The sequence below is a fragment of the Colius striatus genome, chromosome 4 (genome assembly GCF_028858725.1).
Source record: "Colius striatus isolate bColStr4 chromosome 4, bColStr4.1.hap1, whole genome shotgun sequence".
In the NCBI taxonomy this organism is placed as follows: Eukaryota; Metazoa; Chordata; class Aves; order Coliiformes; family Coliidae; genus Colius; species Colius striatus.
In genome coordinates, this window is record NC_084762.1 from 91,883,569 (window position 1) to 91,900,331 (window position 16,763).

At 39.3% G+C, this 16,763-nt stretch overlaps 1 protein-coding gene across 1 annotated transcript in view; it reads right to left on the minus strand.

Moving 5' to 3' along the window:
• Positions 1-16,763, minus strand: part of FAM135B (family with sequence similarity 135 member B) — a 132,583-nt gene that overhangs the window by 91,478 nt on the left and 24,342 nt on the right. Inside the window, exon 2 of the mRNA XM_061995282.1 lies at positions 14,245-14,324. Coding sequence (XP_061851266.1) covers positions 14,245-14,324 — 80 coding nt within the window. The remainder of the gene's footprint in view (positions 1-14,244; positions 14,325-16,763) is intronic.

The window sequence follows — 16,763 nt, forward strand, 5'->3', positions numbered from 1 at the left end:
ACACTTTGGCAAATGGTTTCTAGGTGAAGTGTTAGATGACAGATAACAGATGGATAGGTATAAACATATGGATCCAGGAAATTATATCAGTCACCGTGACTGGAAACACAACAGTACCTACATGAGGACTTCACCAAAGCACCATTAATGTTGGAAAACCAGTGGAAAGAGAGGAATTTCAGGGAGAATACTTTCCTTTACTCACTCAAGTCTTTCCATTATTTCCATGGGTAAAACTTGACCTACTTCTACACCGTTTCCTGGGACAGCTTGCAGACAAACCACAGAAATTTTGGTCTCTGCAAGGTTTTGGATGGATTTTTGAGGTGAAAAACAGTGGGGGGAAAAATGACGTGATACCAACAATTGCAAAACAGAGTGTGGTGCAAATACACCTTAGATAACAGCCCATAAGCATCTATGAGAGCAAGAGGCAGGATGAATAATGCACTATGTGCTGATGAAGGGACATTCATCACAAGGATGCTGCTCGCAGGAGGTAAGTTGGTTTAAAGAAGGTGTTGCATTAGGTCACAGAATATATCAGGCCATGGCTAAGCTAAAGATCTTCAACATGTTGTTTTGCTTCACAATACAGACACAAGTTCCTGATTACCTCAGAAGAACTTGGCCTTAAAGATGAGTTAACTCACAGTAATAAGGCATGCTGAGATGTGCAGATGGAAAGTGTTACACAGAGGTGGTAAGACCTAATAGCTGTTAATGAGCAAATACCAAAAATCATCAATCACTGCATCTGAGCTGTTTAAAATGAAATAGTTCTTTTTCCCTACATTTTAATTGGTTTGCATTAATATTAAATATGCACATAAATATGCACCTCCCATTGCATGCATTAAGCTAAACTTTCCCAGAAAGTAAAAGAACATTGCCCAGCAAACAGGAAGATGTCATCTGCCTAAGAGCAGCCCTAAGGTGAAAGTGTTAATGAATAAATTTGTACTGGAGTAATGGATTCTGGGATGCATCAAGAATAGTGTGTCCAGCAGGTCTTCCCCACTACTTTGCTATGGTGAGACCTCATCTGGAGTCCTGTGCCCCGTTCTGGGGTCCCCAGCTCAAGAGGGGCAGGGAACTGCTGGAGAGAGTCCAGTGGATGGAACAGGAACATTTTCCCAAGCAGGGAAGGCTGTAAGACCTGGGTCTGTTTAGTCTAGAGACGACTGAAGGGGGACCTTATCAATGCCAAGTACCTAAAGGCGGGTGTCAAGAACTCAGGGTCAGTCTTTTTTCTGTTGTCTCTAGTGACAGGACAAGGAGTAATGGACACAAGCTAGAACACAGTAAACTCCATTGAAACACGAGGAAGAAATGTGCAGTGAGAATGAGAGAGCCCTGATACAGGCTGCCCAGAGAGGTGTGGAATCTCCTTCTCTGGAGGTTTCCAAACCCACTTGAACACATTCCTGTGCACCCTGATAGAGGTGAACTTGCTTTAGCAGGCAGTTGGACTGGATAATCTCTAGAGATCCCTTTCAATCATGATCATTTTGTGATTCTGTGTTAAAAAATGAGGTCCTAAAAGCCCCTCCACTCTCTTGCTGTTCTACCTACACCGTAGTGCTTAGGGCCAACACCTTCCACCAAACTAACCCCTGTTTCTCACTATGAAGGACTGTGAGACTGATGACACTGCAGAGGCACTGACTGTGTTCAGACTGTGAAAAGGAGAAGCTTGTCCACTGCTGCAGATTTTCCAAATGCATATTAATTATTTCTGACAGGTTAATGTGTTGAGGTGGAGGAGAAATATTTTCATGAGTAGAATTATTCTCCTAATTTTGGATGAGGTACAGCAGCTATGATGATGTTTCAGTATACTTCCATTTAGAGTATAAGCCAAACTCCAAAACCTCCCACCTAGAAGAAAAGCCAGTGGTTTTAATTACATTAACAGACTATGAGATTACTGTCATTACTACAACTCATTACACAGTGCGTGGTAGAAATAGTAGGTCAAACACTTCCTTCATTCCATCCACTCTCTACAATGTGAACCAACCATAAAAAGTTCCAAGACCATAAATAATTCTCTGCTCTCCTACACTGTCACATATCCAAGAATATCAAAGATCTTTATATTAAGTAATTAAGTTTCTCAATACCCTTATACAGACACAATTAATCCCATTACACATATGGGGAAACTAAAACGGAAGGAGGTTGATTGCTCAAGATCAGAGCTGGGAAAAAGAGCCAAGTAATCACAGGAATTAAGGACTAGTAAATCCTCCTGGGTCCTCAAATCCTCAGCTATCGTATGTAACACAGGCACATTTATAACTTTGACACAGCTCAGTGCTACAAACACTCGGGGTTTGGTCTTTCTGTTAAGCTCTGTCCTGAGGTTTTGCTTCTAGTATTCAACTGGCTTGAGCGAGTAGATTGGATGTGGGTTACTGGACATATACATTGGTTTCTATCCATGTATATCATAGTTTCATTTTTCTGCTCTTTATAGGCTTAACCAGGTGAAACATCAGTAACACAAGAATCTTCTCTATCTTTCCATTGAGTTTATTTTGCAAAAGCAACAAATGCTGAAGTGTTTATCTGAACTATACACGAGTAACAATTTCCTGACTGTTTCTTCTAATATGATGGGCTTTATTCTTACTCTTAAAGAATATTGTGATTTTTGCCTAGAATTGTTTTCTATTTTACTTTAGAGTTTTGTTTTGTCTTTTGATTTGTTTAAATATCAGCTCTTGATACCATCATTTGATGCCTATTAGGAAATGGGCAATATCATCTCTTTAAGAAGAAAAACCAGAAGGTAGACTATCATCCCCCAGTTAAATGGCAGGGTGGAGGAGGGGTTATACTACATTTTCTTTTCCTCCTCAAACATCATTTACAGCATCTCACAAACATCATTATGAAATACTCCTGTGAAACATATCTCTCAAAGTCATAATCTGCAATACTAAAGTCAAAAGTAAAAAAAATATGGCCCATAATAGCTGGACACTCACAGAAAGATGTAGTGAGCCGACTATTCTACTCATCTACCCACTTTACATATAGTCCTCAGAGACACATTTAAATGAACACACTGAAATTTCAGGGAGTTTATGATCTCAACAGTGGAAGGGGTTGTAGAAGCAAATTTTTAATAAGCATTATAACTTCCCCCACATGTATGCAAAGGAAAGACAAAGTTACACAGCATCTGCAGTAGAAGGTGAATTTTTACTAGCTGTCTGTAAAAGCCAAGTCTGTCATTTTGCACTTTCTCAGTTTCTAAAGAAGGTGTGCTATTGCAACATATATTTTTATGTTACCAGCTATATAATTTACTTTCAAGGTGAAATAAGGAGTTTTCCTAACATTCACTCCCAATCTATCAAACCTTTAAGCAAGTGCTTATTCAATAAATGAGCAGGATTTGCTACAGACAACAGGCCAGTTTTTAAGCTTCGTGTCACAAACCTCCATTTTACTACACAAAATTTTATAGCAGTCATCACAGAAAGTATCAGCTTCTGTCAAACCAGGCCATATTCAGGGGTTTCATGCAGTGTGAAGGAAGTTGTTTGTTCATGAAAGACAAAACAGGATCCAAATTTACATAACTTCAGATACAGAAAAGCAGAACACACACACACAAAAGTGTGGTCTTTTTTTCCACATAACTTGCATCTATTTGAATCATCTGATTTGTTATCTTACTTCAATTGCCTCCTAAACCTTTATGCAGCTGCAAACACAATGCAATTTGTTCTCCATTCCAGATAAACACAGATTTTAATCTTCAGGAGAAGTGTGAAGCTTTTGCATGAAATCAAAGAAAGAAAAAGGGTATTTAGGTAAATGTATAAACATATACAAAACATTACTTTTGTGTGCAGACATCTGTAGGATGGGAAATGTTGAGTCCCAACATTGTCTGCAGGTTCTGTAGTGTCACACAGAATACAAGAAGGGAGAAGGTTCTCTTATTCTTCAATATGTTATACAAAGTTGACATCTCATTCTCCTCAGGCCCCTACTTTCTTGCCCAGTTTGCTATAGCTCCCTTGATTTCTAATGACTCCCTCTCAAGATTATTTTTTTTGTCAGAGAGAGAGAGCAAGATCAGGCCTTGTGGGCAGGAAATGGTTCAAGGCTGCCATCAAACCAGACTCACTGTCTTTACAAACATGCTGGCAAGCAAAGTCTAAGGCAAAACTGAGGTTTTTCCCTCTGAGATACGTGGTCCAATGCCAGAACCGATCAGTACATCATCAGCATTGTTGTAGTAGGTTGCTAGGCACTGCTGGACGAGCTACCTACAGCATGTATCAAAGGTCTTGGTACAGATGAGAGACTGAAAGATACGAGAGCACCTACACAAGACCTTTCTTTAAGGGCATTAAACATATCATCAGTAAGAAAGTGATTTGACTCTAGGTACAATTTTATACCATCACACACATCTCATCTGAGTCTTTTAAACATCAAAATGAAACGTTAAGAACTCAAAGAGTAATCTCAGTTCAGCAAAAGTGCTTATGCCTAAATGAACTGATTTATTTACTCACTTCCTCTCACACTCCATGGGCAGACAAGGCAACGGTGAGTGAAAAATTGGAAACTCTGCATTTAAACTCAGGCTCTTTGTTCATGCTAGTCATGAGAATTCATACTTAAACCACAGAATTATAGGATGGTTTGGGTTGGAAAGGACCTTTGTGGTTCGGCTAGTTCCTCCCTGCTTTGGCCATGAACACTTTTCACTGCATTATCGCAGAATCATAGAATGATTAAGGTTAGAAGGGACTTTTAGAGATCATCCAGTCCAACCCCCCTGCAGAAGTAAGTCCACCTAGATCAGGTCACATAGGAATGTGTCCAGGCAGGTCTTGAAGACCTTCAAGGAAGGAGCCTCCACATCCTCCCCGGGCAGCCTGGGCCAGGGCTCCCTCACCTCACAGTGAAATAGCTTTCTCTTATGTTTAAATGGAACTTTTTGTGTTCCAGCTTCATTCCATTACCCCTTGTCCTGTTGCTACATACAACAGAAAAAAGGGATGTCCTAATCTTCTGACACCCACCATTTAGATATTTGTAAATATTAATAAGACCCCCCCCCAGTCTCCTCTTCTCCAGATCAAACAGTCCAAATTCCTGTACACACTTGACCCACAGCTTTTCTGCTGATACAAGACTTTGAATTGCGTGCTAGAAAGTATATACCTTCAGCTATTTGAATTTCTCCTGTTTATCCTACACATTTGGAAACTTATTAAGTTACATTTATGTATATTTGCATCTCTGAAGCAGTACCATCATTCTACAGACAAGACAGACACAATACTACACAGTTTCTCCTGCTATCTGTGTTCCCTGTTGTAATCTGTAGACCACAAGATTTCTCAGATCAGTCCCTGTCAGCTTTATCAACGGGAAATTAAACCAAACAATATTCCTTGGTTGGAATAGTAAATTAAGCAAATACCTCTGAAAGGTCCACATGTACACTGGAGTGCACAGAAAATACTCTGAATTTTCTAATTTATAGTCACATCTAATACATAATATTAGGCTTCAGAGCTACTGATGTCAGACCAGAGAACTGTTAACATCACAGAATGCTTTGTTGGACCTCAGATTCAATTCCTGGTTCATCAAAATTCCAATCTGGCTTCTATTTCCTAGTATATTCTTTATATTCCATCTATGAAATGCAATGCTACAGACTTGGGGAAGAGTGGCTGGAAAGTTGTCTGGTGGAAAAGAACCTGAGAGTGCTGGTCAACAGCAGCTGAACATGAGCCAGAGACAATGAAGCTGTTGAAGGGTCAGAAGCATAAGTTTGATGAGGAGTGGCTGAGGGACCTGGGAGTGTTTAGCATGGAGAAAAAGAGGCTGAGGAGAGACCTCATCTGTACAACACCACAAAAAGAGGTTTTAGTGAAGTTGGAGTCAGTCTCTTCTCCCAAGTAGTGAGTAATACGAAAAAGGCAAACATCTTTAAGTTGTAGGAGAGGAGGTTTAGATTGGATACTAGGAACAACTTTTTCCCTGAGAGGGTTGTCAGACACTGTCCCAGGCTGCCCGTGGAGATGATGGAGCCCCCATCTCTCAAGATATTTGAAAGCCATGTAGCTGAGATGCTGAGGGACATGGTTTAGTGATGGGCTTAGCACTGTGAGGTTAGAGATTGGACTTGATGATCTTAAAGATCTTTTTCAATTGAAACAATTCTATTCTATAAAATTTATGATGAAAAGTTAAACAAACTACGACACTTCCACAACTTCCATTTCAATTCATAAATCACAGTGACACTCTGGAAGGAAAATGTGAAGTCATTTTTTACATCATATAGCTTTTATTTTTGCCAGTGGCAGAATGAAGTCCAAAGACAATAATAAAATAGTTTTTTTTCACACTAGAGCCTATTCATTGCTCTTATTTTTCACCCTGAGAAACCATTTGGAAGCTTTATGCAAAATCCTGAATCAAACTATCAGCCACCATTTCCTGATAGTCAATAGCAATGATAATCAACCTATCAGGCTACCATTTTCTCTCTCTGTTGACTGTGTTGCCTTTCCTACATTTCCTTATTACTTGCCTAATTTGCATACATACATGAAGGCACAGACTGCAATCATGGCCTTTTTGTGCCAGGACTTTTACAGACATAATGGAAATGTCTCTCTCTACAGAAGTTCCTGCAACTTCTTTTGTAGTAAATTGATAGAAATATCTCTGATTCAACTCATCTTAAAATAGATACGTCAAATTACTCCCTCAAATTACCAGTCTCTCTACTCTGAGTATAAAGGGTGACTGCTTGATTAGCTTACATGGAAACTCACAGCATATCAGCAGGAGATATAGCAGCAGTTAGATAAGACCATTTTTACCCTTGGTCACAGGTTCCTAGGGCTTATTCTGCCTCACAGCCACAACTACTGGTTATGATTTATCACCAGGCTTTAGAATACAGTCTAGCATATCATTACAAACAATTATTTCCTGATGATACAGAAAACTTGGTGAAATAAGGTTTGTTAGAAAGCTTACACATGTAGCTGTTAAGGGCATATGTATATGTTTTAACTAATGAATATCTACTTTTTACATAACAACTGTCATTTATAGATATCAGGATATTTATATCCTAACTTTTGATCATCTTCTATTTCTCATAGTCACTGGAACATCCTGACAATGCTACAGGCTTGGGGCAGAGTGGCTGGAAAGCTGCCAGAGGTGTAAAACTTGGGAGTGTTAATCAACAGCTGGCTGAACATGAGCCAGCAGTGTGCCTAGATGGCACTACCTGTAAAGGAGGTTGTGGTGAGGTGGGAGTGGATCACTTTTCCCAAGTAATAAGTGATAGGATGAGAGATAATGATCTCAATTTGTTCCAGGAGAGGTTTAGATGGGACATGAAGATAAATTTCTTCACCAAAAGGCTTGTCAAGCCCTGTCCCAGGCTGCCCAGGGAGGTGGTGGAATCCTCATCCCTGCAAGTATTTAAAAGACATGTAGATGTGATGTTGAGGGACATGGTGCAGTGGTGAACTTGGCAATCTGAGGTTTACCTTTTCTTTTTTCCTAGTATTTTTATAGACCTCTATGCAGTCCATTCTATTTCCCTCTGATATACCTCACCTAGGGTTATTACAGCTGTCAGTTACACATGGCACTGCCCCAAGTTCACAATTAATTCAAGAGACACTGGACAAACTTTCTGCTTCATCTGTTATAGAGTCATAGAGTAGTAGGGGTTGGAAGGGACCTTTAGAGATCATCCAGTCCAATCCCCTTGCAGAAGCAGGTTCATCTAGATCAGGTCACATAGGAACATGTCCAGGTGGGTCTTGAAGACCTCCAAGGAAGGAGACTCCACACCCTCCCTGGGCAGCCTGTTCCACTGCTGTATCTCAAGAAATGAAATACACCTGTTATTCAATTTTAGCATTTCCTGTGATGTACTATTCTTTCAAGTACTTGGATCTCAGAGGAATTTATAATTCACATGAACTGCTAAGGCAAACCTATTCTGATTTTGGCTCTGATGTCAGACTTTAAGGAACTTTGCTGGTAAAACAGAGTAGTTTCCTGTGCAGAATTCTGGGTACATTTGGTGGGATTTTTTTTCTCTAGTGATCCACATAAAACTGTTATATGCTAGTTTGTAACAGTTGATTGTCAAGATTGTCATAATTTGTTGCAAGCGATCCATTTTTTTTTATAACTTCTCTTTTTCATCACTCAGTGAACAGGAATAAATAGATTTTATTGAAGATTTTAAACTGTGTTAGGTTATTTTTTTAGCCCATTTTGACATCCCAGTTTCAGGACTTTTTTCCTTCAGACTGAAGAAAATACAGACCAAAAAAAAAAAGACTGAAGCAATATAAATAACCACTAACTCCTGAAAGTTTAGGTTCTAAAGGCAAGAAACCTGGGTTGAACTCACCACATTTATCTAAATGTATTCAGTTGCATATTTTCTTTTTAGAAGGCTTGAAAACTCAGTTGCTGAAGCTTAAAAATGCTTTAGCAGAGGAATATTCATGCAGACTCTCTGTTTTTACAATTAAGCTAAAATAAGCCTACTTTGAAAGTGCAAAGATGACATTTTTCAGGCCCAAACTCTTTCAATGTATTATTAATTTCCCATTTAAAACACTTGAAGGGACTTGTTTTAGATTGGAAATGTTATGTTTAGCATATTTATATTTGGACTAAATGCAGTTGTTATATTTAGGATAAATAATTTCTAAAGGAGGCACCATTGTTTTCAAATTGCTTGATCAAAACGTTTAGAATGTTTGCTCCCTCAGCATGACTTTTGATTAAGGCTGCACATTTCTGAAATGAATCCTTTATCTAACCTTGCCTTTTGCATTAATCTCATGGAAAGGATTACATAAAACTACCTCTCTACCCATACATAGATTCAGTGATGATAAAAAGCAAGATGGGTGATTGATTTCCCTATATGAAAGATCTTAATGTAAATGCAGTCTCTTATTGCTGTATTGCTCTATAAACCAAAGGTTCATTTCTCAGACATGCTAAAATCTGAAATGATAGCATAGCTGACCCACTTAGGATCAGCATAAATTTTTATCTTTGCTTTCTTAAAGTTTTGTTAACCTGTGTTTTTTCTAATCAAAGGTGTTTATTCCTTTTTCTGAACTTATTGCTGTTTCCCCAAGAGACTTGTTCAGTCAGAGAACTGATATCTGAAAATAACTCTTTGCTCCAGAAACTTAAGTGAGGATGATCTAGGTGAACCTGCTTCTACAGGGGGATTGGACTAGATGATCTCTAAAGCTCTCTTCTAACCCCTACCATTCTATGATTCTGTGAAATATTCATTTGTTGTGTGACCTGATTGTGTAGCTGACACTCCATATATTTATTCTAAATATTAATTTGGAAGAAAAAAATTCCCTGAATAAATGATGGGACATCACAATAGGACACCACATAGTTTTTTCAACAGTGAAGAGTAGGAGGGAACAGTTATCTGGATGTAATTGGTGCAAAGGGCCATTCAAAGTTTAGAGCTGTGGTGGGTTTGAAAAGACTTGCATGACTGCTCACGTTAGAATCATAGAATGGTGGGATTTGGAAGGGACCTTTAGAGATCATCTAGTCCAACCTCCCTGCAGAAGCAGGGTCACCAAGATCAGGTCACATTAGACTGAAGACAGTGAGGATCACTGTGTGAGGAAAAATAAAAGACATGTAAATAAACCTGGAAGAGAAGAGAGCTCTGTGAAAGTGTTTTTCAAACCAGAGTGGTAGGTCTGAAAAAGCTGTATGGCCAGTTTAACCACAGCATTGAAGTTCATTCTTTGCCTCAAGCTGCAGAAATACTGTGTTGTCTCTCTTCATCTGTAAAACTGGGTTCTGTTTCTGCCAGACCTTCAGGTGGGCACTGACAATGATGTTTTGTGTCTTAGTCTTGCTGCTTAGGGGAAGAAACATGTGACAAGCATTGGTGCTTACAAGCTCTTTCTAGTTCTAGCCTTCTCCACTGACCAACTCTCAATTCTGGATTGGGATGTTCAGCAACTCCAAGAGTGTAGCCTACCCAGCTGCCATCTGCATGATCTGCCCCAGCTTCTGGAGGGGGAATGGGAGGTGTCATGCATAGTTCTGGGTCTACAAAGGAAAATCTCCCAGCCACAAACACATCTTTTCAGCTTCCATCCTCTGAGCCATTTGTGAAAGGCTTTGATTGGAAGAAGACAGAGACATGCACACAGAAGTAACATATCAGTCAGAGGTACCTTCAGTTTACTTCATTTTTTTTTTCTCTCTTTCTTTCTTCTTTTCTCTAGAAATATCATGGAATTAACTCCGTTTTGATTATGGATAAATAATGCTTAAAATATCTGACCATCTCTTAGGATCTCAAAGCTAATGAGGTTTTCAGATCATCCCCAAAATAACTTCTCTCCCCTCTATGAGAAAGGACTCAAGTCTCCTCTAGATATAATTTCTATTTGTCAGATATGCTTTGTTTTACATATAAAATACATCTATTTTCAGATATACTTTAACAAGCTCTGAAAACAAAAACATGTGTTTGCTAAACCATGAATCGCTCCTCCTTTTTCTCATGCTTCAAAAGCAGTCTTATCCTCACTTAATGGAGGCAGAAATTACCTTTCAGAAGATATTGAAACTAATGACTGCAATTTCATACTGTTCCACAAGTCATGGTGCTGTTTCTTCTTGCTCTAATGAGCAACTAACTGCAAATGTTTGTTTTAACTCCATTAAGTACCATTTCCAATAAAAGTTTTTTCTTTGATAAAGAAGAATTCCTTCACCAAGAACTTCTTTGAGACCACAGAATCATAATATAGAACCATGAAATTGTTTAGGTTGAAAAAGACCTTTAATACCACCAAGTCCAACCATCAACAGAGCACTTTCAAGTTCACAACTAAACCATGTACCTAAGGGCTGTGTCCACACTTATTAAATACCTCCAAGAATCACAGAACGGTAGGGGTTGGAAGGGACCTTGAGAGATCATCTAGTCCAATCCCCCTGCAGAAGCAGGTCCACCTAGATCAGGTCACATAGGAACAAGTCCAGATAGGTCTTGAAGACCTCCAAGGAAGGAGCCTCCACACCGTCCGTGGGCAGCCTGTTCCAGGGCTCCCTCACCTCAACAGTAAGTTTTTTCTTAGGAGCATGAATGAAATGTATCTATTTTGATGACTATGTCTATGCATATGTATACATGTTACATGGTATAATTATGTTCATACAGCCTGACTCAATACAAGCTGAAGTGCAGCCCTGATGACATTAGTGCTAAAACCACAGGGGTTACTGGGCCCAGTTCACCTTTGTTTCAGCTGGGGTACATAAGCCATTTTGTTTCCACAATGTAGACAGGACACAGCCAACATATGTGTCCTGCACCATGGATGTAGACCTTGCTTTTCAGATTTGGCTGGCCATCTCCAAGGGAACGCCTGATGTAAGCTTCAGCTTCCCTTCTGCTGCCTTCTTGAAACCTATGGGTTTTTTTGGCCTCTGTTGCTGAAGACATTTAGTGGGAAGCAAATATGGCTGATGCTGTCAGTTCCCATGGTTTATTGTAAATCTTACAACATTTAATAAAAAATAAAAGGCCACATACATTGGAGGAAAAATATGATCTCATTTGTTTGGTATACTTATATATTTTATTCATGCAATTCACGCATGTGTTCACATATTTTACCTCAAAATTACATAATTGTTTTCAAAATATATTCTCAGCTCTCATAGAACCTACAAACTTGGTAAGTTTAAAAATATTCCCTTTAAGCCAAACTCCTGAATGCCACCTACTTTGTATTCATACTTCTTTGTGAGGTAGGAGTTTATTCACTATTTTATATCACACTTGTTTTGCTGTACTACTTCAATCGGGGTGTCTTATTAAAATATGCATAGCATTTGAATTAGTCCTATCCCAACTCTGCCCATACTGAGAGAGATCAGTGGCATGAGACCAAAAAGAACATTATGGCCTGTTTGCCTTTTAGTTGAGTCGCGTTAAATGACGCTCTCTTGCAGACCTATGAAATCAATTAGGAAGTACTTGAGAAGAAAGACAAGGAAAAACTGTTTAAAGCCTTAACAACTTGAATATCCCTGCCTTGATGTTAGCCCTGTAAAGCTATTAACTCCAGTCTGGATTGCATTAACACTAGGAAAGTTCAGCTGCTAATCCTGTAACCATACTGGCTGCCTCCCATGTCTCCCGCCCAGGCTTTTACATTAATTGTTTCCAGACAAAGTTAAAGAAGATGAGATACTGAAGATGTATCAGGCAGAAGAAAATACTCATCAGAATAAAATCTAAATGGAGAAAACTGAGATTCTTCCTTAAACAGTACATCCACCCATGGTTCTATGTAGAGTATGAGTAGTTTGGTGTCTTTGTTGTTTATTTAGAGCAGGTTTTGCCTGCAGAAATTAAAATTCTAGCTATCTTCACACTGAGAGCTTTTCATTATTTTGAGACTACTTGTGCCAAAAACTACTGTAATTTGAGGGCTTTTCCAGAGAGCAAAAGAATCCCAGGTGATTCTGGGTATGCCAAGGGCAAATTACACTGGAAATCAATGAAAAACAATTATTTTTTCTTCCTCGGAAATTTTTCACACCAAGAGGTTTTCCAAACCTACTTTTTTCAGTTGATTTCTTGGCATTTTTTAAACTCTTTGCATTTTATACAAATAGAATTTGTCAAAAAATTTTGTATTTTAATGTACCTGAGTTAATCGAACCAGACTTCCAAATTGAAAAACCACATTTTTACTTTAACAAAACAATTAATTTACAACAGAATGTTAAACTGGTAAATTTTCAAATGTAAGAAGTAAAAAACCCAAGCTGTGATATCCAAGCTCTGGAACTCCTTAATTTTTCACTCACATTCTTAGATCCTCTACACAAAATATTGAGCAAAAGGACACTCTAAGTTATTCTATAAAAGCTATTGTTAACTATGTGTTGAGTTTGTGTGGCAAGCTTTTGGTAGAGGGGGGGTACAGGAGTGGATTCTATGAGAAGCTGCTAGAAGTCTCTCATATGTCCAGTAAGGCCAATGTCAGCCAGCTCCAAGATGGACCTGTCACTAACCAAGGCTGAGCCCATCAGCAATGGCTATAGCACCTCTGATTTAAGAAAGTGAAAAAACTGGAACAGAAAAGCAGCCAGAGAGAGAAGTGAGAACTTGAGAGAGTAACAACTCTACAGACACCAAGGTCAACAAAGATGGAGAGAAGGAGATGCTGTAGTTAATAGAACAGAGATTCCCCTGCAACCTGTGGTGCAGCCCATGGTGAGGTCCTGTTCATGGAGACCACAGTGGTGCAGAGACCCACTTGCAGCTGGGGTGACCCCAACATTAGAGCAGGTGGATACCTGAAAAAGGCTGTGACCCCATACAGAGCCTGTACAAGTCCAGGGTTCTAGCAGAACCTGTCACTCTCTGTGGGACACACACTGGAGCAGCCTGTTCCTGAAGAACTTCACCCCATGAAGGGACCCAGGCTGGAGCAGTTTATGTAGAAGTGCAACCTGTAGGAAGGACCCCCACTGGAGAAGTTAATTGAGGATTATCTCCTGTGGGAGTGTCCCCATGATGAAGCAGGAAAAGAATGAGAGCAGGAAGGAACAAGAGAGACAACGTGTGATGAATTGACCACAAGCCCCATTCCCTGTTCCCCTGTGCCACACAGCAGGGAGGAGGCAGAGAAATTGCCCTAATCTGATTTGCTTGGTAATAGATTAAATAAATTGCCCAAAGTAACTCTGTTTTGCCCATGATGGTAATTGCAGAGTGATTGCTCCCTGTCTTTATCCTGACTCAAGAATCTTTCATTATATTTTCTGTCCTTCAAAGGAGAGGGAGTGATAGATCAGCTTGGTAAGAACCTGTCACCCAATCAGGGTCAATCCATTACACACTGAAATAATTTTCATCCAGAAACTCTTTCCATCATCAGCAAGGAAAATCATATATATGAGAGACTGCCTGCACGTGAGAGGGTGAAAAGTTACTCTGCCTTTCTGCCAGACACAAACAGCAAAACTCAATTTCAGCTCAGCTCAAACCCATACCAGAACGAATAAGCAAACAGCCCCTGATCATTATGGAAATCCAGGCTCACCTGTTTCCCATACATACTCTCCTCCACCATGCTGCCCCATCTCCAGTCATGTCACACACCTCTGGGACCTGCTTACCTGTCTGTCCTGCAATTGTAGCAAACAGTCTGTGGGGAATCCTGGATGGGATCTTCAGTCCAGCTCTTATCTGGTAATACCTGGAAAGAATTAAAAGTTAAAGAATTAAAAATTACATGTTATTACATAGGTGACCACTTGATGCAACCTAAAATTCTGTGAGAGGACATCCTGGGCATCTGCACTCAAACAGAAGTGCTCAAGAGAACAGACATGCTCAGAAACACTGTGTCTTTTCTTCTGCTTTTTAGTTTTACTTCAGGTGGGTTTCTACTGATTTTAACCAAGCCCCTCCTATTTTACAACAGGCAGAATGGACACAGCACTTTTCTGACTTATGAGGAAAGCTTGTGAATGGCTCTTTGCTTCTTGTAAGCAAAATAAACTTAGAGTAATATCTAAGATAAAAAGCAGTGAGATCAGACAAGGAGTGACAGAAACATAACATAAAGCAAGGAAAGATGAAACTTCTATGGAAAGACAACAAATGTGTTAATCTCACATCCAGGAAAATTCAGCTTATACATAGTGATTATCATTCTACTATTCCATATTGAGGTTACCATAGCATGAAAATATTAGCATTAATCAAACCTAAACCGATTATGTTCTATTTGCTATCCTATATGTCATCACTATATTAGATGAAGGCAGACAGAAAAAGACATTGGCAATTTCATCAGCTTAAGTTAGATGTGTTGCAGGCTACTTTAAAAAGTTTGCAAATACAAGCTCGGTCTAAAAAGTGAAAAAAACCTCATCCCAGTCTTCCCTAATCAACACTTTCATGAACGAGGAATAAGAGGCAATATACAGTACAGTACTTAACCCACAACTTCGAGATCAGTATATACGGCTGCTTGTTTGCAGATCTCCCGCTGATCTGCTGTAACACCATCTTGGCATCAATTCTCCTTCCTAAGCATTTTCCCTCCTACCCTTTTTTGTTTATATATTTGTTTATGTATTCCCCATATCTCAAAAGTGCTTGCAGATATTTTTGGCCTGAATTCTGGCTAAGCCTCTAAATACAAAAATAAAGATTAAGTTATAACTACAAAAGTCTACCCAGCACCTAAAGATGTTATAACAGCAGCATTACTTACTCAGAAAACTACAGGGAAATGGACAGTTAAAACACTTTGCTTTCTGTGAACTACTGTATAAACAGCAGCCCACACAGGTTTCCATTACCAATAAATTCTTTGCTAGAGGTGCCATAGTGGATAAACCAGAACTGACTGTTCTGGGTTAAAAGCTGAAGAAAGGGATCTGATGTGGAGTTTAAAAATCCCCACACCACTTCAGAGCCAATTGCTTCATGGTCCCTCACAGCTGAAAGCTCTCATTATCCTACCTACTCCAGCTGGTAGATCATTGCCAGCTAGGGTGTATCTCCAGCAAAATCTTTGACATTGTTTGATACCTGTTACAGGGCATGTAAATTCTCTATTTACACCTTAGATTTCAGAAAAGACAATAGAAGCAGCTCAGATTCTAAGTGCACAGAGTTTCTAGTTAAAAATAACAGCAGCCATCTCTAAGCTGTCCAATCTTTCTCTCCTTTATGCTGTCCTTGCATTATGGCAGGAGTTTTTAATTAACGTTAGTGCTTCTAATTTCTTCCAGAGTAAGAAATCTGTCTGAAGATCCTTAGTATTTTCATTATCATTACATGCAACCCAGTTTTTAATTGATGAAAATACTGTATTTGGATTGCTGCCACAGTCTAATCATTTCCAATGCAGATATCAATGCTTTACTATGTGTCCATTCCAGTAAACTTATTCATAAGAGTAACATCCTGTAACTGTCTGGCTACCTCATTTAGATTATTACTGTTAAAGATTTTAGTGAGTTATCCTTGGCTTAGGGACAAATTCCCACCCACATGCTCTCTCCCTCCCCCTCATCAGCAGGACAGTGGGAGAAAGTAGGATCAAAAATAGGATGAGATAAAGACAAGGAGATCACTTACCAGTGACTGTCACAAGCAACACAGACTCAACATGGGGAATATTAATTTAATTTATTCACAATTGGGTAGTAAGCAACAAAAACAAACATTAAAACAACACCTACCCCCATCCTACCCCTTTCTTCCCAGACTCAACTTCATTCTTTCTGACTCCTCCCAAACAACTCTAGCAGGTGGAGATAGGAGTTACAATCAGTCCATAACAACCCCTCTCTGTCCTTCAGTTTTCCTCACATAGTCCCTGCTCTGATGTAAATCTTTCCACAGGCTGCAGTTCCTTCATGAAATACCTAACTGACTACTTATTGCCATGCTATGATAATGTCTGTCTTCCCTCATCATGTATCTCATGTTCAGAAGCATCTCAAGCAGCTCTAAATACTTTAAGAAATGAATTTCCAGTAGCTTAGCTGGTGCTCTAGGTTAAGTCATCTAAAGCTGGTGAGACTATGTTTAGGTGCCTAAGGTGCCAGTTTCAAACACCTTGTAATCAAAACTCTCAGTAAACTCAGACCTTGGTTTCACTCATTGTCCAGACTAC